The following is a 24,842-nucleotide window of genomic DNA, read 5'->3' as shown; positions in this document are numbered from 1 at the left end:
GTATGTCTTCCGTGTGCAACCTTGGATTATGTATGATGAAGGGAAGAGAGTGCTTTCTGCTATATAATAAGTAGTGCTTTCGGTTGTGACAACAAACGTGAAAAACTGAAAGGCATTTTTATATGTTTTAAATGGAAGATCATCATAAAATTGTATGTTATGGATTTTGTTTTTGTGGTTGTATTCTCAGTTCTGTTTATCTTGAAACAGTACTTCTATTTAACATGTGGCTGATTTAATTAAAAGTGTTCATTGAGTATAAATAAAAAAAGCGACAGTTTCTATGTAGACCTACAGGTGTTCTGAAGCTGGTATCACTACACTAGTGTCGCGCCGGAAAGACCAGTTTACGCCCTAATGACATATTAAAATTAAAAACAGACGTTGTATTCCAGTTTACTAAGTGTAATTCATAGGAGAAATATAATTTCAACTCAGTTTTAAACAATTCGTGGCTCAAAGGATTCACGTATAACATGACTCCTTCCACATCCCTGAATACTGTCCTTCATCATTGTATTTATGGAAATTATGTTTGAATGAACGTAGGAATCTGGACAGTGAATGAACTGTTCTATGAACAGGGTAAAGACACTAAAAATGTGGATGTACCAACGATTTTCTTTATACTGAATATCTCATCACCGTTCGTGTGAAGTCTGTATTATCGGCGAGTAATAATTGATGCAAATTGCAGAATATTGTCTCTCTTCTTCATCTTTCTAATCTTGCCTCCTCTTACGATTTCAACATTTCCTGCTATATGAAATCAATATATTCACTTGCGGAATGCCATCGTATAATGTTCAACGACGAGGTTCTTCTCAGCGATCGCGTGTGCAGACAAAATTTGGTGTAAATGAGCTGCAGAATCTGACAACCTAGAAGAGCGATACCGTATTGTGGCTTGCGCATTCGAGCTTTCCCGCCGCCTACAGCCGGTGTGTTTTCATCCAGAGGACACTGACAGCTCACAGAAATAGCGCAGGAACTATAATTTCCAAATGGCTTTTGACACTGTACCACACAAACGGCTTTCAGTGAACTGCGTGCTTATGCAATATCGTCTCAGAAATGTGTCTGAATTCATAATTTCCTGTCAGAACGGTCGCAGTTCGTAGTAATTGAATGAAAGTTATCGAGTAAAACAGACGTGATTTCTGGCTTTCCCAAAGGTTGTGTTATAGGCCTTGTGCTGTTCCTTATCTACATAAACGATTTAGGAGACAACATGAGCAGCCGTCTTTGGTTGTTTGCAGATTATGCTGTCGTTAAAACCCATCAGCAGATGAAAACAAATTGCAAAATAATTTACGAAAGATATCTGCATTGTGCGAAAATCGGCAATCGACTCTAAATAATGAAAAGTGTGTGGTCATCCGCATGAGTGCTAAAAGGAATCCTTTAAACTTCGGGGTTACCCGACAAATAAATCTAATCTAAGCGCCGTAAATTCATCTCAATACCTATAAATTATAATTATGAACAATTTAAATTGGAAAGAACACAGAAAATGTTGTGAGGGAGGTAAACCGAAGACTTCGTTTTATTGGTACAACACTTAGAAAATGTAACAGTTCTACTAAAGAGACTGCCTATGCTATGCTTGCCCGTCCTCTTTTGGAGTACTACTGCGCGGTCTGGGATCCTTACCAGATAGCATTAACGGAGTACGTTGAGAAAGTTCAACGAAGCGGAGCACGTTGTGTATTATCGCGAAATAGGGAAGAGAGTGTCACGGACATGATACAGTTTTTGGGATGGACACCTTTAGAACAAATGCGATTTTCGTTGCGGCGGAATCTTCTCACGAAACTTAAATCACAAACTTTCTCCTCCGAATGCGAAAATATTTTGCTGACACCGACATACGAAGGGAGAAATTATCATCATAAAAGAATAAAGGAAATCTGAGCTCGCACGGAAAGATAGAGTTATTCGTTTTTTCCCCTCGCTGTGGAGTAATACAGGTTTATTGTGAAAGTGGTTCGATGAACCCTCTGCCAGGCACTTACGTGTGATTTGCAGAGTATTCATGCAGATGTAGATGTAAAATAGTAGTGGCTCCGGTCAAAGAAAACCTTCATAACGACCGGGAGAGCGTTGTGCTGACCACGAGCCCCTTCTATCCGCATCCTCAGCTGAGGATGACACGGTAGTCGGATTGTCCCGATGGGCCACTTGTGGCCTGAAGACGGAGTGCTTATGAAATGTAAGCACTGTCTTAGGAAGGTCGTTAGTGAGCCGGAAACGGTTATCTTCTAGTCGTTCTTGCATTATAGCGATCAAGAAAATTAAAATTTATAATAAATGATACAGTTCCGAGTGTCCCCCTCATCCGCCAATGTCAGCTCTTACATCATCAGTCTAATATTATGTATAACTCTAATCAGCATATTATTATCAAAACACACGCTCGTGTCCTAAATTAAGGCTACAAACGGAAATTTTGCAAAGATGCATTTATTTTGCCTCGAAACAGTATAAACAGATGATAGTAAAGTAGAAACAATGTAAAGATTACAGAAAATAAACAACTGCAACGAGCATAACGGTAGACAAAAATGTTCTTGGTTTTTTCCAACTTAAAGGATTTGCACATACAGTCTGACAACTTGTTAATGAGATCACTGTGGGGTGTGAACACCTCTGACAGCAGTACAGGCCTGTCAACGAGAGGGCATGCTGTGAATGACGTCATCAATCTCGTGTTGAGGCAACAACGCCCATCCTTCCTGCAGAATTGCTCACAAGCCTAGGAGAGTCGTTGACGGATGCTGACGTGATGAACCGGTCTCCCTAGGGCATCCCAGACGTGCTCTATGGGATTAAAATCGGGAGAGTGAGCAAGCTACGCCATGCGTGCAATATCGTCCGTTTCCAACAAAACATCAACCACCCGTGCTCCGTGAGTTTGAGCATCATCGTTCATTAATATGAAGTGCCGGCCCACAGCATCCCGCATCAATCGCACTTGAGGTCTCAAGATCTCGTCACGATACCTGACAGCACTTAAACGTTGCCAATTCACCCGTACAACTTCATTAAGAGGTGTTCGATTGATCAACACAATCCCTACCCACACCGTTGGGGACCTTCTTCGATACCAGTCTCTTTTCACAATTTCTGAGTCCCGAAATCATGTCCAAGTTCCCTCCAGCTGCGAATCCACTGAGAATTACTCCTCAAACCAAATCTGGACTCATCTTTGAGAAGAACATCGTCCAGGTGGCATGTTGATGACTCCACTCTAGACGTTCGCTTCTGTGAAGAAGCGTCAGACCTACACACACAGCAGGTCTCCGGCAATAAAGGCCTCTCTGCCGAAGCCTTCTGTACGCCGTTTGCCTCGACACAATAAGTCCAGTGGATGCTGCGAAGCCTGATACAATGCTAAGGTGCTGCCATCGCGTCCTTACAGGTAAATTACGGTCCTTTGTTTCTGATGACACAGTGGTCGGTCCTGCCCTGGTCTTCGGGATACAGTTTCGTAGGCACCTTCTCCGTGCCATATTGCACCGTCCATTATAGTGTGCACAGTGATTGTGAATGTGGGTCTACCTGGTAAACACTATTCCGTGTGATAGGCGTCAAGACGTCATCGTGGGCGTTATTGGCCGTTGACCGGAGTGACATCTTCCGGGCAGAACAGGATCGTTCGGACATCTGTTGACAGTTTGTATGATTATGTCGTGAGTTAGACAATGGGCGGGGAATAGTGGCTGGTTGCTTTAATTTTGGACACCAGTGTATACGCTTTTCGTAGGCTGATACCGAGACAGAAGGTACAGTGCTTAAGGCACTGACTCGCGTTGTGCCACATAAGCATTTCGTTTTTATGTGCCTCCCGAAGTCTATTAACGTGGACAGTTCCCTTGAAAAGGACGCGACCGATTTTCCCAACCTTGTTCGTCCCAAACTGTGTTCCGATACAAACGACATCCTCGTTTTCCGTCTTTTCAGTGCCTAGTCTAGGATCCATGCAAGTCCGCTGACACGTTGGTTCTGTATCGTCCTCTCTTTTCATTCGTAAACAGTGTTCTATACGCGGAGATTCTGTACTTGTCGCTCCGGTCTTTACTCAGAACATCTATTGGAGGAACAGGAATACTTATTAAAATATTCCGGGATATTATGGGTATTGTTCCGTGGGTGGATGAATGTCATGTTGAAACCCCACATTTCATCCCCATCTGAGGAGAACATCTCCAAAGGGGCTTGTGGATTTTTCAAAGGCCCGATCAATAGCCTGACTCGGTACGACTAAAGTGGAATTCCGTTTCCGCGTGCTCCCGCGCACAGGCATGACGTCACATGTTTTGAAGATTCGAACGCAACTGACCGTTGTCACTTGCTATTGTCCGCTATCGCTGTCAGTCACCTTGTCGTGGAAGACTGGTGCACACTTCCTGCAGCAGCGGAATCCAAACACTGTAGAGCTTCACACCCTCCTCCTCCCGATTAAAATTTTTGGTGTATTTAATCATCTCTATAGCCTCTCTGCATAACCTTTCACAGCATCCTCTTGTGGCTGCCAGTACCTGAGCCTTATCAAAGTGAGTCCAGTGGTCTTCTGAAGGCAAAGCATGTTCCACAATAAATGATCTTTCTGTCTCTTCCCTTGTGTTCTTTTAGTCGTTTTCCGACTGTTTTCCTTTTCTTTTTTTTTAAATATTACCGACGTACTCGTACACGTCTCCACAACTACACGATAGCCTGTAAATTCCTGCTTTGTGCAGCGGTTCGCTAGCATTCGTAGCCAGCCATAGCTGTTCCTGTGCCTTCCGAGTGGATTTGTAGACTACAGCGACACCCAGCTTCTTGAAGATCTTTCCTATACAGTCAATAAGGTCTTCAATGAACGGCAGGAAAACCTTGGAATTTGCAGACCTCTGTACATCGCTATGATCTTACCGTGGCTGTCTTAACGCTCTTTTTATCTCAGCGGATGAACACCCATTCTTCTACAGCGTGTAGGTCAGATTGAAATTGTGCCTCGAGCAGCTTCGGTTCACAGATGCTCCTCCTCCATCCGCTAACATCTTTATAAAACCTCGCTCTTCTTTGGGTGGTGATTTGAATGTCGGCGTATGTAAATGTTCGCGTGTGTGGATTTTCGGTATACCGTGTCGGTCAACCTACCACCTGTTTTGTTTCAGGGACCTTTGAAAAACCTATAACCCCCACTCCCACACCACTTGAAGATGTTCTCCTCAGAAAGGGACAAAATGTAAAAAGGAAATTCATACGAACACGGCATAGTGTTCCGGAATATTTTAATAAGTGTTTCCGGCCATGAATGTTTACATTTTACAGAAGTTCTTTAGCTTCCATGACTAGCATATAAATCTCACGAGGAGAACACGGCAAGTGCCATAGTCTGAGTTTCTAGAAACTTCGCTCAGTGGAACACGAGTCAAAATAAATGATCACGTATTTCAGCTTATCCTAGACACAGGAGGATTTCTGAGAGAACGACCGTCAAAGCTTTCCACGCAATTTAGGTGTCTTTTTTGTAGTTGATGAGCTCAGCCCAAATGGTTGCACAGTGGCTAGCGTCGCAGTCTCTCACTTCCTCGTCTCGTGTTCGAAACCCGCTTACTGATTTTCTTTATACTATTTTTTTCATTTATCTGCTCACGTCCGTAGAAGATTACTACACGAATGTGTAGAGGTTACAACGGCGTTATATTAATTGTAAAATTACAACTGGGTTTCACGATAAGTGTCATACGGTTATTATATAATAAATGCGTGCATGCTATTTTCAGGGGTTACAATCTCTTTAAATGATTATATTTTTGTATTTCATTCTTGTATCAATTCTTAATTCTCAGATTCTATCCCTATGTTTATTCTTCAAGAAGCTTTTTCGCGTTCTCTTAGATTATACCGATCGTATCGAGAGGGGTAGCGCTGTAGTCAGCACATTGGACTCGCACTTGGTATGACGTCGGTTCAAACCCGCGTCCGACCATCGTGATTTAGATTTTCCGTGATTTCCCTAAATCGCTAAAGGGCGCGGCCGCTTTCTTTCTCCATCCTTCCAAAATCCGAGCTCGAGCCCCTTCTCTAATGACGCCATTGTCGATGGCACTCTAAACAACAATTCCTCCTCCTTTATACCGATTGTAGAAACATTCGAAAGATAGAAATTCAGAACACGACGAGTGTCGCGCAGAAGCAGTTTTGCCACATGGCCATTTCTTCATATAAATTTCATTCGGGAAGGAAACGTCGTTAACATTGCTGAAGATTTCACACGTTGGCAATATTTTCGCGGAATACCGCGCTTAACGAATCACTTTTCCGAAAAGTGGGCTTGTAACTGAGTATGAATCATGATACGCTACAGGAATTTCACCGAAAACAATTTTATAGAATTTTTTCGTCCAGTTACTGTATTTTTTAATTCATTCACCAGAAATACTATTAGTAGACGAATAAGCACAACGTTATTTCAGTATACTCGTACTATGGAAAACATTCATGTGATAACCTTTTACGGACGTGGGTAGATAAGCGAAAAACAGATATAAGAATAGAAGTAATAAATGGATTTCGAACACGGGGCACAAAAGTGTGAAGCCGCTCTTGTGCCACAGCTTCGGTTGAACTATTTATCCGCTCGAAAGGTACATAAAGAACCTCGAAAACTTTGATCGTCGGCTCTCAGAAACGGTCGAGTATTATTTATTTTGTTTTCATTTATTTATTGCAAATTTAAAGACCTGGCCCCTGATGTTTTAAAACAGATCGTGTCTTACAATTTTCGTTTGTCATGTCTTTTTGTAGTGTTTTGTTTTTATTTGCAACATTTGACAAAGAATAATATTTTTTTGAAAAATATCAATAATTTGAGGTTGAAATTTAAATAAAATCTTTTTGTTTTACGAAAATAGGACAGAGGGGAGATTTATTAGTTTCATCACCGATTGTGACTGGTGGTGAATACCTCGGAATGGTTTGATTGAAATGGGTCTGAGCACTATGGGACTTAACTACTGTGGTCATTAGTCCCCGAGAACTTAGAACTACTTAAACCTAACTAACCTAAGGCCATCACACACATCCATGCCCGAGGCAGGATTCGAACCTGCGACCGTAGTGGTCACGCGCTTCCAGACTGAAGCGCCTAGAACCACTCGGCCACCCCGGCCGGCTCGGAATGGTGTGTTCGAGCTGTTCACCGCTAGTCACTACAAAAAAGTTCAGTTAGTAGTGCAGAAATAATATTGCTAATACAATATGTTAATATTAGGTTCTCATCCGTGTACAATACTGAGTGCTTTCTTGGCTAGATCGCCAGTACCTTACACCTCATTTACTGTAGAATTCGCTATCCTTAAATATTATTTGACTGATATGTATAATTTGTTGGAGCATTTTTGCATGTTATACCTCATTCATAATTCTAGGTGTCTCATTTACTGCTACATCTCGCCTTCCTCCTTCTCCTGTTCCTCTTCAGTGTCATTGTTTTCGCTGTCACTGTGGGTGTCGCTGCTCACCCTCTGGATTGTTACTTTGCATGTAGGAAAGTCTGTGTTGTTTTTGAAATACTATTTGTTAATGCATTTAGCTGGGCCCATTGTTCTTCGTCTCTTATTTTTGGGTGGAACCGTCCAGTATCGTCAGGTAAGCGGAGACATGTGTTCGCTTATTTTGACCCCTCTTTCACTAAGCGCAGTTTTTGGGAAATCGGATTATGGCACTTGCCGTGTTCTCCTCCTCAGTTCTGTTCATATGTAAAATTGATGGTTGTATGTATTTTATGTGTGACGGGACGTGGTACATAATTAGCTGGACGTAGAATGTAGGAAGTTGTGGTTGAGGCGGAGAGAGCCCTGACCGCGCCGCGCGGCGCCTTTTGCGGCAGGCTGCGGCGGCGTCGGCGGCGTCGGCGTCGGCGGGGGGCGGCATCTCGCTGCTGGCGCATGCGCAGCAGCGCGGCACGGCGCACAGCCTGTCGTCGCCCGAGTCGGCGTACTCGACCGGCTACTCGACCGACGGCACGTCTCCGGGCGCCTCCTTCCCGCCGGAGTACTACATCAACCTGCGCACCGGCACGCACTACTTCCACAGCAGCGGGGGCGGCGCGGGCGCAGCCGGAGGCGGAGGCGGAGGACCGGCTGGCGCGGGGGCGGCGGCCGGCGCGCTCGGGCACCAGCCGCAGCTCGCGTACCACCACCACCATCACCACCAGCACCACCACCACCAGCAGCCGTTTCCACCTCAACACCCGAGGCTCGTACAGGTAATCAGAGCATAAGCACAAGCGTGTCTCTTACTTTAATATATCTGGTTGTAACAACACTGTAGGTATTTTATGTTATTTCTTTTTATAACTGTAACTCAGCAAACAACTGTATTTGAACCAATTTTTCATTAGCCACTATAGGTTTCGTGGCTTATAGCCAGGTGCATATAAATGTAAAAACATGGTCTACGTTATGGCGAGGAATATAGAAGGCCTAACCATAATCAAAATTAATGATGATTGGGTCTTCTACACTCCTCGCTATGTCGTTGACTATGTTTTATCTTTAATGATGTGGCTGTAACCTACGAAACCGGCAGTGCCAAATAAATAATTGGTTCAAAATAACGCTGTTTGCTGAGTTGCATATATAAAACGTGCTACCATAGCTGCGGATGCCACGACCACTGAGTCGTATGTTATCTTATTTTGTTGCGCAGTTGAAAACAACGCTGTCAGTTCATGGTCGTGTTAACGTGTAATATACTAATTTACCGAGACGTCTGCAAAGCCGGCCGGAGTGGCCGTGCGATTCTAGGCACTACAGTCTGGAGCCGAACGACCGCTACGGTCGCAGGTTCGAATCCTGCCTCGGGCATGGATGTGTGTAATGTCCTTAGGTTAGTTAGGTTTAAGTAGTTCTAAGTTCTAGGCGACTGATGACCTCAGAAGTCGCATAGTACTCAGAGCCATTTGAACCATTTGAACGTCTGCAAAATTTATACTGACAGAGCCAAATGAACTGACAGGAACGTAGGTTGGACAATTTTCTATCGAAATACCATCTTCTCACCTCCTCCGTTTCCCTCCCACACGTTCCCTAAAAAAGATCTGTGCTCTTAACTTTTTATTTATTTTTAATTTTTGAATGTGGTGCCACACAGATCGTAAGTGTTTACAGAACGTCATGGTTCATGGTTCACCCGACAAGAGCTGCTAATAAATACTTCATTATTTACAACTGGTTTCAGTCGTCAGACCATCTCAGATATCTTACTCCATTTACAATAGATTACATGGCGATATAAAACTTACGGCATCAAATAGCACAACATGTATCGTAGATACATGTACTGTTGTCAAGTACTGGGCATATTAAACTGTCAATAATAAAAGCACCAAATGCAGTTATGATGTAAAGAAGCCAAGATCGCTAAATGTTATCTACTTCACGATGACACGCATTAAATTTCCGAAGATCTGATGATGAGAGCAAGCTTATGTTGAAACCGGTCATTGTGAAAAAAAAAAAAAGAAATAAGAAATTTCTTTCCTATAAATCTACAGATCGCTCCCGTCGCACAAACATGTGTAATTGTTGTGATGGATTTTATGCTATTTGATGCCACTGGTTTTATATCACCATATAAGCTGTTTGAAAAGTCTTAAGATGCCTGATGACAGACCGAAGACTGAAACCGGTTGTAATAAAGCGGTATTTATCAGCTCTTGGCGGCGGACTATGACGTTTTATAAATGTATCAACTGTTACGAACCGTGTGCCTTTCGAGAAACCGTGTCGTAGACCAGAACTGTCTCTCAAAAAAACTTCGAACAGATAGCAATTGATCCTTGATGATTCGAAGCTCATTAAATGAAGAGATCTGATAAACTCTTCTCGCATTCATGCAAGAAGCGAAGAGTCAACGGATATAATAATCAAAGTGGGCAAGGAGCAATTTAGGACTGATATTAACGAAGCTTCTGGACATATAAGTAAAACTGCAAATTAACATTCCGTAAGCAGGTTGACTTAAACTGTCATGAATTAAAATTAACAGTATGTTCAAGGCATACGAAGTGAGGGAAAGCAGGTTAACAGCAGGTTAACAAATTAAACAGTACAAGAGACGAAAATTGCGCAAAGCTGCAGGTGGTTATTAACCGGAAAACTTGGATTTCTTGGTTCAGATGAGTCAGACCAATGAATGAATGAATCAACCAGCCAGCTAGCTAAACAACGCTTACTTCTACCGCTTTCAAATCTTATCCGCATATGACGAATCAACATTACTGAGGCTGTCAGTGGAAAGAGGATAGAGGACGGCTTTACGTTCCTACTACAGGGAGTTCATTAGAGACGAAACTCAACGTCGGACTGGAAAAGAATGGAGTGTTATTTTCAAAGGAGCCAACCCAGTTTTTTCTAAAGCTATTTCGGGAGACCCCAAAAAATCTAAATCAAGATAGTCGAAAAGGAAATCGAACCTCATTCTCCTCGAACACGAGTTCGGTGTTTTACGTATCCCTCTCTCTTTTTCTTCTAATGGCGTGGTAGGCAGCAAAATAACTATCAACTCTTATACTATTATTTGGGTAATAGTTACGAACGGCTGTAGATCATCTGTTATCCACAAACGATGTAGTAATCTACTGGACATTATTTAAATACTTGTGCACACGTTAGTTTCATTTAACGAAAGAGCTTAGTATAACATGCAAAGTAAATCTTGCAATCTAATTGTTGCGCCAGTCATAAAGCGTACATAAATTGTACATGTAAGTACTATTTTTAATATATATCTGTGTTTCGAGCCTCATATACTTTAGGTTGTAGCTGTGCTATGTTTGTAACCTATGTTGCGACAAAACAGACTGCGGAAAGTAACCGATAATGGTGTTCAGAAATTTAAATGAGGAGCATAATATAGTGAACTTACTTTCACTAATTATCAGATAGGACTGGTAGCAGAAACAGAGAAAATCTGAGGAAGACCACTGCGTTTCGCCGAAGATTCATTTAATAAACGTGAAGGAGTCGTGTTCAACGAACTCCAGGGACAGACGCAGCAACAGAGCCGATCTGAACACTTTGTTGTTTACTGTTAAAGTGGAGATAAAATTAGAGAGATTCGAGCTCATACGAAGGATTAGCTTCCGTGAATGATTCACGACAGTAACAGGTAAGTGGGGGGAATGGAAATTTTAGACGAATTTCCCTCTGCCACAAATCGTAAGGTGGCGCGCAGAGTATATGCGCAGGTATAGATACTGATTGGTCGGATAGCGATTAACTATGGGTTCAAACGCCTCGCCACAAGTTAAATAAAGTAACGCAATGCACAATGAAAAAAAAAACAACGCACGTTTTGTGACTGGCCCTGGCGTTGCCATAAAAGTGTAATTCAGAAACTCGAAAACGGTGAAGTGCAATTGTCATATAGTGGCTCGATTAAAACAATTGGGTCATTATGAGAATAACAGAAACTCGGTTACTTAAAAATCAGTGATATTATCTATTTCAATCAGTAATGTTCTGCGCGACAACTGTTTTTGGTATCTTCTCACTTGCGCACGCGCCTTCTCAGCGCAAAAGGAAAGTAATTAGATTCATGCGTTGAGTAATGTGCCCATGGAAAACTGTCTCTCGCGTGGAATCATTACGTTTTTATAAAGATCTTGATGACTCCTCCTACACCATATACGAATTCTTTGGTAGGAATGTGCCTGACTCATAAGTGCAAGGAGTCATGGATGTTCGGCACAGAAACTGTAGTTGGGTATTTCCATAGTACTGTACGGAGTACAGCAGAAATTATTTTTTTACCGCAACCCAATCATTTTCTAACGACGTTCGGCAGGTGAAAATCGAAGACTCGGCGGAATTATCATGTTATATTTCATTTGTGGTGGTATCTCTGCCAAGCGTTCACTCTTTTCCGTTTTTATGCTCTCGTAAATCCTGTATGTTAAATTTCACTGGTTTAGGTGTGTTCCTCTGTAACAGTGCCTGTATATTCCACTGTAGAAGGGGATAACGCGAAAGCTGACCCACTGAGGTCGATTACGTATGCATCTCACACATTTCCAGAGCGGCGTCGGGTAAACTTTTGGACATTAAAGTGCAGTTCTGCGCAGAATATTTGGGACTGTGGCAGAGCTTCAACTCCGAATTTTCATCGTATCTCTTTTGTATAGACTTCGCTGTTTCTTATATATCTACCTCTATTTAGATGGATTTGTTTCGAACTGAATCCCTTTAAATACCTTGACCCTGTGTTCCATTCTTCAAATGAGCATTTAAAGGCCCGAGTCTTTATTTTACAGTGTTATTTTTTTCTTTCCAGTATAAGGTTTTCATAATGCTTCATTCTGTCGGTTGTATGAATAAATTCGAAATAATAGTGATATGGAACCTGATTAGTGTGAGGCTGGTTGGTTTCAGTATGGCGACGACTACAGTTTAACTCCTTACCGCTATTTTGATTCTTTTTTCGAAATATGCAGTATTGCAATATGCAGTTACGTCCTCCATTATGTGAGCCCTATTTCTGGTTCTAGTTTTTCTTTCCTACTCAATCCAATTATCGGATTATATTTTATTCAAATTGTGATATTTTATTGTCAAATTTGGCGTTCTGTCGTAAATAACTGTACGCACCGTAATTGTAAAACAGTTTGTCCTCCATTTTCTCCTCTCATTTCAATCGTTTTGTAGCAATTCGCGGGCTGTTTGGTTAAAAAATCCTCTGGTTTCGACGTTGGGCTTCACCTGTGTCGTTCCTTATTCGTCTTAAAGCGGCGTATCTCTTGACGACTGGTCTTCCACTTGTCTCCCTAACTCAGCTCAGTATCCGCTTTTACCACAGAACAATGTACATAACAGTATTTTCCTCACTGCAGTGTAATCTCGATATGATTAATGTGAAATCAGTACATCTAAACTAATGTCTGAAATATTCGTGAAGGAAGCGTTCTTGCATCCTGCCTCTTTAAACGTAAACTAATTTGAGAAATTTTACAGTCTGTCACATCCTGTGTTAGTCGCCGCACAAATATAATCGGAAAGAAAAGCTAGGAAATACTTGTATGGTTTAACATCCCGTCGACAACGTGGTCATTATAAACAGAAGACAAACTGGCGATGCGATAAGAAATTGGAAGAAAATAGGCCGTGCTGTTATCAAAGGAATTCGTGTCATTCGATTTTGCGAAACCGTAGACATTTTAAACCCGAACATTCGGGCGGTAGTTTAAACTACTCTCCTGCCGGAAACGAGTCAGTAATCTGACAAATGCGACGCTTCTGCTCCGCAAACGTAATCCGGACGTATTTAAGAAAGTGCTACTTCTTCGACATACCTTGAATGTGTAGTTTTTAAGACACAGGTTAGGCCGTGATATACGGACTTTTCCCACGAATTTTTTAGGTTGATACCGCGATGCGCGATGTTCGCCGGATACAATCATTGTTCTTCTGCTCACTCAGATACAGAGGCAGTTAAAGGACGCTCAATAGGAGCTAGCTAAGGTGAGAAGGGAAGTTTGATGGAAGCCGTTGGCAGGAGCCTAAACCCACTGTTGGAAGTCAATGAATACATACAGCTAAAAGTACATCATATAAACAGTAGTGAGGCTATGATCTAAAAACGACTTTGGGTGTCCGAAGTACAAACCTTAGCGTGTCGTTACGGTAGACTTCTTTCTGGGTGTTTCTATTGTTTACAGAGTTGGAATCTCACAAGAATTAGAACGTACGATAATCCAAAAAAAGTACTACAATTAACACTAATGTATTTGAGGATGACATCTTCTTTTATAACATCACACCACTTAGTTTCTAATGTTCTCGTTCAACAGTAGACGTTATTTGTTTCCACAGTTATATAACGAATGGTACAATTACCTATTGCCCATGTCTTCCACAAAAACACACATTGGTAGGGTGCATCTGTTCAAATAACCACGACTCCAAACTGAAAATTTCACAGGTTATCACTAAACGATCCATTTTATGCACTGGAGTGGTCCTAGACAAGTTGACAGCTGCATGATGACGTCCCAGTCACGTGACGTAACCGTTAGAATGAAGGCTCCGTTTCGCAACTACTTTGCGCTATTTCTGGCTGCCGTGTGTTCGAAAGGCAAACAACGGGTTTTGCGGTATGGGCATCTTTCAGTGTCGGACGGCTACAACGAACGACGGCAGACCGATAGCCGTCATTCCCGGACAGCAGAAATATATTGCAGCAATTACGAGCAATCTGTTTTCTAATCGAGTTACGTAAAGCACGGGCGGTGTGCGGGGCGGGGCGCCCGCTGGCGGTGGCACGCGAAGTCCTGCGAGCCGAACACGCGACGCAGCAGCCACCGCGACGCTCCGGAACGAGCGACGAAAGAAGGAAGACGGCAGTTTGACCAGCAAAGTCTGTTAAGCAGGGGCTCTAATCCCTCTTGTCCAGTTACTCAGGCGAATTATTTCACAGTCTAACGTAACAAAGAAGATATCAGATAGATTATATAATGGTAAGACAGAGATTTAGGAACCAGGTTTTAAATTGTAAGACATTTTCAGGGGCAGATGTGGACTCTGACCTCAATCTATTGGTTATGAACTGTAGATTAAAACTGGAGAAACTGCAAAAAGGTGGGAATTTAAGCAGATGGGACCTGGATAAACTGAAAGAACCAGAGGTTGTACAGGGTTTCAGGGAGAGCATAAGGGAACAATCGACAGGAATGGGGGAAAGAAATACAGTAGAAGAAGAATGGGTAGCTTTGAGGGATGAAATAGTGAAGGCTGCAGAGGATCAAATAGGTAAAAAGACGAGGGCTAGTAGAAACCCTTGGGTAACAGAAGAAATATTAAATTTAATTGATGAATGCAGAAAATATAAAAATGCAGTAAACGAAGCAGGCAAAAAGGAATACAAACGTCTCAAAAATGAGATCGACAGGAAGTGCAAAATGGCTAAGCAGGGATGGCTAGGGGACAAATGTAAGGATGTAGAGGCTTATCTCACTAGGTGTAAGATAGATACTGTCGACAGGAAAATTAAAGAGACCTTTGGAGAAAGGAGAACCACTTGCATGAATATCAAGAGCTTTGATGGAAACCCAGTTCTAAGCAAAGAAGGGAAAGCAGAAAGGTGGAAGGAGTATATAGAGGGTCTACACAAGACCGATGTACTTGAAGACAATATTATGGAAATGGAAGAGCATGTAGATGAAAGTATTTGTGTGGAGTCTAGCCATGTATGGAAGTGAAACGTGGACGATAAATAGTTTAGACAAGAAGAGAATAGAAGCTTTCGAAATGTGGTGCACAAAAGAATGCTGAAGATTAGATGGGAAGAGCACATAACTAATGAGGAGGTATTGAAGAGAATTGGGGAGAAGGGGAGCTTGTGGCACAACTTGACTAGAAGAAGGGATCGGTTGGTAGGACATGTTCTGAGACATCGAGGGATCACCAATTTAGTATTGGAGGGAAGCGTGGAGGGTAAAAATCGAAGAGGGAGACCAAGAGATGAATACAGTAAGCAGATTCAGAATGATGTAGGCTGCAGTAGGTACTGTCCGCAGCTCGTGGTCGTGCGGTAGCGTTCTCGCTTCCCACGCCCGGGTTCCCGCGTTCGATTCCCGGCGGGGTCAGGGATTTTCTCTGCCTCGTGATGACTGGGTGTTGTGTGCTTTCCTTAGGTTAGTTAGGTTTAAGTAGTTCTAAGTTCTAGGGGACTGATGACCATAGATGTTAATTCCCATAGTGCTCAGAGCCATTTTTTGCAGTAGGTACTGGGTGATGAAGAAGCTTGCACAGGGTAGAGTAGCATGGAGAGCTGCATCAAACCAGTCTCAGGACTGAAGACCACAACAACAACAACAACAACAACAACAACAACGTAACAAACAAGCTCACCGCATAAAATACGACTCTTAAGAGAAAATAGGCCTTCACTGAGCTGGAAGTAATGGGATAGCGATATACATGTATACTGATTGCGGTAGTATCAGGTACGCAAGGTATAAAAGGGTGGTACAATGGTGGTGCTGTCATTACTTCTCATGTGATTTATGTGGAAAGGTCTCCGACGTGATTAAGGCCTGACGACAGGAATTAATACACTAGACATTCACCGCGGTATGGTAGTTGGAGCTCGACGCGTGGGACATTCCATTTTGGAAATCGTTAGGGAATTCAGTACTCCGAAAAACCCAGTGTCAAAAGTGTGCCGAGAATTTCAGACATTACCTCTCACCACCAAAAACGCAGTGGCCGACTGCCTTCACTTAGGGACCGACAGCAGCAGTGACTGCGTAGAGTTGTCTGTACTAACAGACAAGGAACACTGCGTGACATAACCGTAGAATTCAATGTAGGACGTACGATGTGCGATCCGTTAGGGCAATGCGGCGAAATTTGGCGTTAACGGCCGCACGGGATTAGCCGAGCGGTCTGGGGCGCTGCAGTCATGGACTGTGCGACTGGTCCCGGCGGAGGTTCGAGTCCTCCCTCGGGTATGGTTTTGTGTATTTGTCCTTAGGATAATTTAGGTTAAGTAGAGTGTAAGCTTAGGGATTGATGACCTTAGCAGTTAAGTCCCATAAGATTTCACACATATTTGAACATATTTTTTTGGCGTTAACGGGCTTTGGCAACAGCCGTTCGACGCGAGTGCCTTTCCTAGCAGCGCACATCGCCTGCAGCACCTCTCGTGGCTAGTGACCATATCGGTTGGGCCCTAGACTACTGGGAAACCGTGGCAGGGTCAGATGAGTCGGGATTTCAGTTGGTAAGAGTTGATGGTTGAGTTCGAGTGTGACGCAGACCCCATGAAGTCATGGACCCAAGTTATTAACAAGGCATTGTGCAATCTGGTGGTGGCTCTATAATGGTGTGGATTATGTTTGCATGAAATGAACTGGGTCCTCTTGTCCAGCTGAACTGATCGTTGTCTGGAAATGGTTATGTTAAGCCATTCATGGATTTCAAGTTCCCAAACAGTGATAGAATTTTTATCGGTGGCAGTGCGCCACCTCACTCAGCTATAGGTGTTCGCATTGGTCTGAAGAACAATCTGCACAATTCGAGCGAATGATTTGGCCACCCAATCGCCCGACATGAGTCCCGTCGAACGTTTATGGACATATTCAATGGGTCAGTTCGTGCACAAAATCCTGCAGAGGCAACACTTTCGCAGCCTTGCTCAGTATTTCTGCGGGGGACTTCCAACGACTTGTTGAGTGCATGCTATGCCGAACTGCTGCACTACGCTGGGCAAGAGGAGGTCTGACGGGATATTAGGATATATCCCATGACAGTGCACAGTCGATACAGGTCGCTTTGGAGCACTGTAGTTGGTGTATAACTGCTAGCAGGCCGTCTTATGACCCTTTACCGCTAAATCAGCGCGGTAACATGGGTTGACTTGGGGACGTGAATGAATGGCAGAAAGCAACTACCGTATCTGGACGTCCCCATGACTACACCGTGTATGAGGTTCCTCCATTTGCCGGTGCATCAACACGGACTGTAAAGTATTGTTACAAGGACTAGAGTACCACACGCAGTCAACTTAAAAATATCATATACGAATTGCATACTATGTCACTGAGAATCGATTTCAAACCCGACTGCAATTATTGCTGTTAGTGTATTCTCATCTCAACTAGTTTCCCATGGAACATTATGAAGATCGAGGAGTTGGCCGAAAGTATGGAAACTGCGCGAGAAATGCATGCTTCAACGTAAACGCATATGCTACAGAGACCTTCTGACCACGCTATTGCATTTGACCATGAACGGTACCTGTGCGATGCGCCCTATATGTTGCATGTGTCAGTCGTACTCAGAACAATGTTCTCTGTAGTCGTGAGTGAATTATGTCAGAGCCAAGTGGGTTGGAACGTGGACACATTGTTGGTGCACGTATGGCGGATACTCCCGTAAGCAATGGAGCAGAAGTATTTGGTGTTTCAAGAGATATCGTATCACAGATTCATACCGCATACAGAAAAAGAGTGAAAACATTAACGGCTAAGTCACAACACGGATGAAAGTGTATGTTGTGTGACAGTGAGAGGCGGTCATTGAAGAACCGAGTGTCCCACTCGTGAACCCTATCAGCACCAAAACAACATGGATGAAGGTCTATAAACTGGAAATTGCAGGATGAGCTGTAATGTCGGGATCATTCATCAGTGAAGCAAATGCACGTAACAGGAAAAAGTGTTCGCCCCGATAGCTGAGTGGACACAGTCCGGCTTTCGCCGCCGTGCAGTGCGGACGTGTTGTTATTTCCGCCTGCGGAGCGCGCGCGCTCGCTGTTGTTTACATTTCAGCGGCCGTCACTTACGTGTCGCTTACGTGCACTAGAATCATGGCCAACCGTTTTCGAAAATCAACTTTACGTTTCAACTTCTGCAACGACTACGCACGACCAAAGGCCTTGGAAGTGGAACGCTTCCTACGCGACGTTGCTAAGATCCCAGCTTCTGACATCTTGGGCATCCATTTGTCCATATTAAGCAGTACTGTGTACGTCAAAGTCGTCAATGACGCGGTATGTGAAAGAATACTTCGTGACACCAACCATGGATTACGCTTTTGCCACGCCGACGGCAATGTCGGAGCGGTCACTGTCGACCATGCCGGCTTAGGAATGCGCACCATACGAGTTTTCGAACTCCCGTTCGAGCTTCCAGCGGAAGACGTTATCGCGGCTTTCCGCCCCTATGGCACTGTACATGGCCACACTGCCGAACGCTGGGCGCAATTCCAAACGTACCCTGTTCTTAACGGTGTACGGCAGATCACCATCGATCTCCATCGCCACGTGCCATCTTACCTGCAAATTAGCGGGTGCCGCGCGGTTGTCATATACGACGGCCAACCCAAGACCTGTTCCGGGTGCGGCAAAGAAGGCCACCTCAGATCTGAGTGTCTTCAGCGACGAATCACCCAATTGCCAGCCGCTACTGTGGCACCTCCGGCTCCGACGACGGTTTTACCGATCACCTACGCATCGGCGCTCTGTTCTCCTCCCACCGGCCGCCGCCCATCGGACCATGAACCGGTGACCCTTCCAGCTGCTACGGATACCGCTGGGGCCGACGCGTCGCGCTCAAAGCCTGACGCTACTCCGGCGCCACTACCAACAGCGACGACTTCCGACACCCATCCGCCTGAACATATGGACGCCCCTTCATTTGACGTTCCCGCGACGACCTTCCTCTCAGAGCGACGCGACTCCCTCCCGTCTTCCGACACGGAGGGACGAACCCGCAAACAACGTTCACCTAAGAGGCGCAAGAGGAGGCGCCGTACGGTCTCGGAACGAGACGGATCACCACCCCCCGATGCTCCAGAGGCCGTCCGACCCGACGAGGCCTCGGAGAACCTACACGACGATACGAATGACGACAACATGACGCCGACTGTGGATACGTCGATGCCTACTCTACTGGCTCGCTCAGGTGCTCCTGAACCAATGGACTCCACAGATGCGACTGCCGCCGAGACGTCCTCAGCCCCTACGACCGAAGTGGAACGTACGACCATCACAACGACAACGCCTTCAATGGTGTGGAGTGAGGACGTCGATGAGGACCCGGACCACACGCTGGGGACAGAGTTACCCCAGACGGAAGCATCGTTACGCCGCTGACAATGCCGTCAGGTGGCGTACGGCACGACTCACCGTTGCCTCGCCCCTCTTCATCCTCCGCCGGTGGAGTTCCCCTCCACGGCGGGTTACGGCTCCAAACCTACCGAATAGCGACGATCAACACTAACACCATTAGCTCACCCGTGAAACTTCAACTGCTGCGAGAGATGATATGGGCGTCGGACGTCGATATCGCACTACTACAGGAAGTACACCTGGCCACACTACCAGACGTCGCGGGATATAACACTTATCCTTCTCCTGGTGACCACCTGGGACGCGGCGTAGCCATCTACGCCAGAGAAGGCATTCCAGTGGCCGATATCACATACCTTCCATCTGCCAGAGGCATGGCCGTCACCGTCATGGGGACGCGTATCATCAACATTTACGCTCCGTCAGGCTCCACCCGCAGACGCGACAGGGCCCTCTTCTATTCAGAAGAAATCGCTCCTTTGTTTCTTGGACGCTGCGACCATTACTTGCTTGGGGGTGATTTTAATTGTGTCTTGCACCCTAAAGATCAAGTGCCCCACTACAACACCTGTCAAGAACTGCGTCTTGTCGTCCGAGATCTGTTGCTCCGCGACACTTGGGAAGTTCGGCACGGCGACGCGCCTGGACATACTTACCAGACGAGTCACTCCGCGAGCCGCCTTGATAGAATTTACGTCTCTCGGGAACTCACACCTGCAGTCCAAGGTGCAGAACTTTGGCCCCTGGCCTTTTCGGACCACTGTGCCTACATCTGCAACATTCTCTTCCCCAAGCAAGTGGTCTGGCGTAGTCGTGCACCGTGGAAGCTAAACACCTCCCATCTTCATGATCCCGAATGTCTTCAACGTGTTACCGAGACATGGGCCACCTGTGAACGTCGCTTACCTAAATACTGCACGACCTTGACCTGGTGGCTAGAATGTGCCAAACCTGCCATTCGACGTACTTTGATTCAGTATGGAAAGGAAGTTGCTATGTGGCGCCGGCACACTACCGACTATTTCTACGCCGTTCTCCGCGACCTGGACGCCCAACCGCCCACCCCCGACACCCAGAGGGAACGCAGCAGGATTAAGGCGCATATTGTAACTTTGACACGCCGTAGACTGCAGGGGGCTATGGTGCGAACCCGACGTCAAGATTCGGCGGAACAAGAACATCCGACCATGCATCATATCGCCTCCGATAGGAAACATCGACGACGACAACTTATCACCGAGATCACCACCTGTCGCGGCCAGCACGTCACTTGCCAGGCCGAAATCGTCAGTGCCTTTGTCGACCACTACCGCACAATGTACCAGGAGGAGACTACCAACAACCACGCTGAGGAGTCTGTGTTACCACACGTAACTCGCACCCTCACCAGCGACGAAGCGGACGAGCTGCTGGAGCCCATTACGCGTGACGAAATCCACGATGCAATCAAAAAAGGTGCTCTGAATAAGTCACCTGGTGTCGACGGATTGCCGATAGAATTTTATCGCGCTTTCTTCACACTAATGGCATCACGGTGGACAACGATGTTTAATGAACTGCTGACGATAGGGAACGCCGTACCGCCGTCCTTCGTCACGGGAATTATTATACCCATCCACAAACCGACACCAGGTGTGACGACAGCACATTACCGTCCCCTGACTCTGCTTAACGCAGACTGTAAAATTTTTACACGCCTACTGGCAACGCGATGCCGCAAGATCCTGCCTAGCATTCTATCCCCGGAACAGACAACTCCGGGCGGCTCAGTTAATATACAAACGGCCACAGGAGAATGTCGCGATTTAATTGCACTGGCAGCGGCGTGCAGACTCCGCGCCGCAGTGGTTGCCATTGATTTTGACAGCGCATTCGACAAATTGCGGCATCCTTTTCTGTTCTCAGTGATGAACCGCATGGGTTTTCCACCAGCCTTCATCGACGTGATCCGGCGCCTGTACGGCACCGCCGAATCTCTGATTCAGGTTAACGGCCGTGTGGCGGGACCAGTGGCGATCCGGCGTTCCGTACGGCAAGGCTGCCCACTTTCGACCCTACTGTATGCCATAAGCCTGGAGCCACTCATCGGGAGTCTGACGAGCCACCTTTCTGGTCTCACTTTGCGACAGCACAGTTTTCGATGTCGTGCGTATGCGGACGACCTCCTCCTCTTGATCCGCTCACGGAGTGAAACACACACGGTACTTGATTTGATATCAACGTACGGCACTGCAGCGGGCAGTAACATGAATGTGGCTAAATCCGCGGCGATGCCCATTGGACGCGGCCTCTCACACGAAGACTTAGCACCTCTCCCGTGTGTACAACAACTACGATATCTTGGTATCATTTTCACCTCCACCGTGCGCCGCTCCGCTGCCATCAATTTTCGGCGTGCACTCCAAACTATCCGCACGACGGTGCGACAAAATCTTCTCCGACGACTCGATTCTTTACAACGTGTCCAATACCTCAATCAACATGTGGCGGCCAGAATGGTCCACATCGCACAGGTCCTCCCGCTGCCATCAACTATTGGACGCAGCCTCCAGGCTGCCCTTGGATACTTCCTTACGGCCGGTACGATCTTTAAGGTCCGCTGCGACACGCTCACCCTTTCCCCGCGAGCAGGAGGCCTCGGCCTTGTCAATGTGCGACTCCGAGCGGCGTCCTTGTACATGTCCACCATGCACAAGCAGTGGCACGGGGGCACCTCCCTTACGCGCAGCTTGCTGGAAATTCTTGTGCCCGCGACCATAACACCACCAGTACCAGTCGGCCACATCAAGCACCATTTGACGCACATTTCTGATTTCATCGTCGACTTCAGTTATGCTCACACACACTTACCGACCACGCGTTCTCCTCGACCAAAAGATTTTTACACCCCTCTCCTTCGTTCCATATCCAGCAACAATATCGAACTGAGACATCCGTCCACGCGGTGGCCAACGGTTTGGCGTCACATCCACCAGCCTTTTCTTCCCTCCAACGTCCGGGCAACATGGTACCAAGTCGCAAATGAAAAATTCGCCACAAATCATCGCCTTCACGCCATCGGACTACAGGACTCTCCACTTTGTTCCATTTGCCACCTCGTGGATGACGATGTCCATCAACTGACTTGTACTGCCACCAGTGACGTCTGGAAACTTGCCCGACAGTTCGTTGCCTGTTACCTCCGCGTTCCGCCGGACTCGATTGACCCACGGACTTTTATCCATCCTGAGAATACTTATTTCCCCGCCTCCAAAAATCATGCGATTGTATGGGTCAAGGGATGGACGATCACCTACATGTATAATGGTGGCGACAAATCACGCCTTGATTTCTGGCAGTACTTACAAACCGCCCACAGTGAAGTCGAACAGCGACCACGCTACCGCGCCTTCTTCGCCAATTACCTACACGCGATCTTTACTTCACCCCCGCTCAGTTGGATGGTGCCACACGCCGACAGCACTCCCGCCCCCCCTGCTGACATCTGAGACTCCCCGCGCTACTTTCTACATTGTAACCCACAGTGGAATAGGCGCATGGACACGCGCCTCCTTTCTTTAATGCACTACCCCAGACAACACTGGTCTTTCCCTCACTCCACTGTATATTGCTTCACGCCTCTTAGATTACATCAGACTTATTATTCTTTTTTTCCCTACACCATGCTCATAAAAAAAAAGAAAAAAAAAAATTTCCTCACCTTGTACGAGTATATTGTCTTGTGTTATTTTCGCCGGAAGGATGGCATTTCCGTTGTATTTAAGTTTGTACCAATAAAGATCTTTTTTTCATTTACCCTTTTCCTGGTGAAAAAAAATATAAATTAAAAAAAAAATCAAAAAGCTACTTTGAGGGAGTGATTCGGGGCCGGGAGGGGGGAGACATCGCGGCCAGGCCTCGTGTTTCGACCCCTGCCCGCCTTGTCTCCACCTACCCATATCTGAACACTCTTTCGTTATTATTTAAAAAAAAAAAAAAAAAAAAAAAAAAAAAAAAAAAGTGGTCAGCGTGACGGATTGCCGTCCTACGGGCCCGGGTTCGATTCGCGGCTGGGTCGGGGATTTTGTCCGCTCAGGGACTGGGTGTTGTGCTGTCTACATCATAATTTCATCCCCATCCGGCACGCAGGCCGCCCAATGTGACGTCGAATGTAAGAAGACCTGCACCAAGGCGGCCGGACCTGCCCCGCCAGGGGCCTCCCGGCCAATGACACCAAACGCTCATTTCCATTTTACAGAAAAAGTTTGCCGCAGCATAAAAACTGGACTACGTAGCAGTGAAAAAATGACATTTGGTCGTACTAGTATTGTTTCACACTGTTTTCAGGTTGTGGATGAGTTTACTGCCGTTGAATGGAACATGGCAGGGTTTCGATGATGATTGCGCATCCATATCGTCGTATTCCATGGTTGCTTGGCAAGGTCGCTTTACTGCTGAGGATTGTATGACCATTTTGGTTGATCAGGTCCAGCCCGTGGAATATGATTGTTCCCCAGTGATTTTGCTGAGTTCCAAGAGGACAGAGACCCCTGTTGACATAGCTCGTGTCGTCCAGGCCTAGTTTCGTGAGCACGAGGATGAATCCCCTTGAGAACCGTGCAAGGCCTGTATTTATCCATTCCGAGACGATTGGAAGGTATTTTGAATGCCAGCGGTTTTTCTACATGGTAATGTGTTTTTGGTGTTTCCATATTTTTGTCTAACCCCTGTACCTCTGTCCAATGGACAACTGAAGTCTGGCACCCCAGGAAAGGCCATTGGTCACAGTGGTACATGAAGCTTCACGTATCCAGTGGACAAAACAACACCGGAATCGAGTAACAGCTGTCCGGACGCGTGAAGCGTGATTCGAAGAGTTGCGATTTGTCCTCATTTTCCAAACGACGCAGTGCGTCGAGTGCACCGATGTCTCAATGAAGCGTTTAGCTCGCAGGGTAAGGTGGGCGTAGTTCAGGCTAGGAGTGGTCCTGTGACATTTTGGGGTTATTTTCGTAGTTTGACTTTGTCCAATCATTCAGGTAGCCGTGAAAATTTTCCAGAATATTTACTTCAAGATACTCGCTGACCAATTGATGCCCTTCCTTCAGCTACAGCGTTCTGTGGACACTTCCGTCTTAGCCGAGGACAACACCCGTGTTCCATGGCTGCATGTTTACGTTCCTGATTTGACGAACATTCATGGAACTTGACTTGCCCACTAAATATAATTCCATACAGAG

The 24,842-nt window shown here is 45.7% G+C and overlaps 1 protein-coding gene across 1 annotated transcript in view; it reads left to right on the top strand.

The window, feature by feature from the left end:
• LOC126482883 (mucin-19) overlaps positions 1-24,842 on the top strand; it is a 781,435-nt gene that overhangs the window by 684,121 nt on the left and 72,472 nt on the right. The window contains exon 5 of the mRNA XM_050106575.1: positions 7,898-8,257. Within this exon, the coding sequence (XP_049962532.1) occupies positions 7,898-8,257 (360 nt within the window). The remainder of the gene's footprint in view (positions 1-7,897; positions 8,258-24,842) is intronic.

This window comes from Schistocerca serialis, chromosome 1 (genome assembly GCF_023864345.2).
Source record: "Schistocerca serialis cubense isolate TAMUIC-IGC-003099 chromosome 1, iqSchSeri2.2, whole genome shotgun sequence".
NCBI classification, from domain to species: Eukaryota; Metazoa; Arthropoda; class Insecta; order Orthoptera; family Acrididae; genus Schistocerca; species Schistocerca serialis.
Note: the sequence above shows the minus strand (reverse complement) of the source record. Positions and strands in the feature narration are given on the sequence as shown.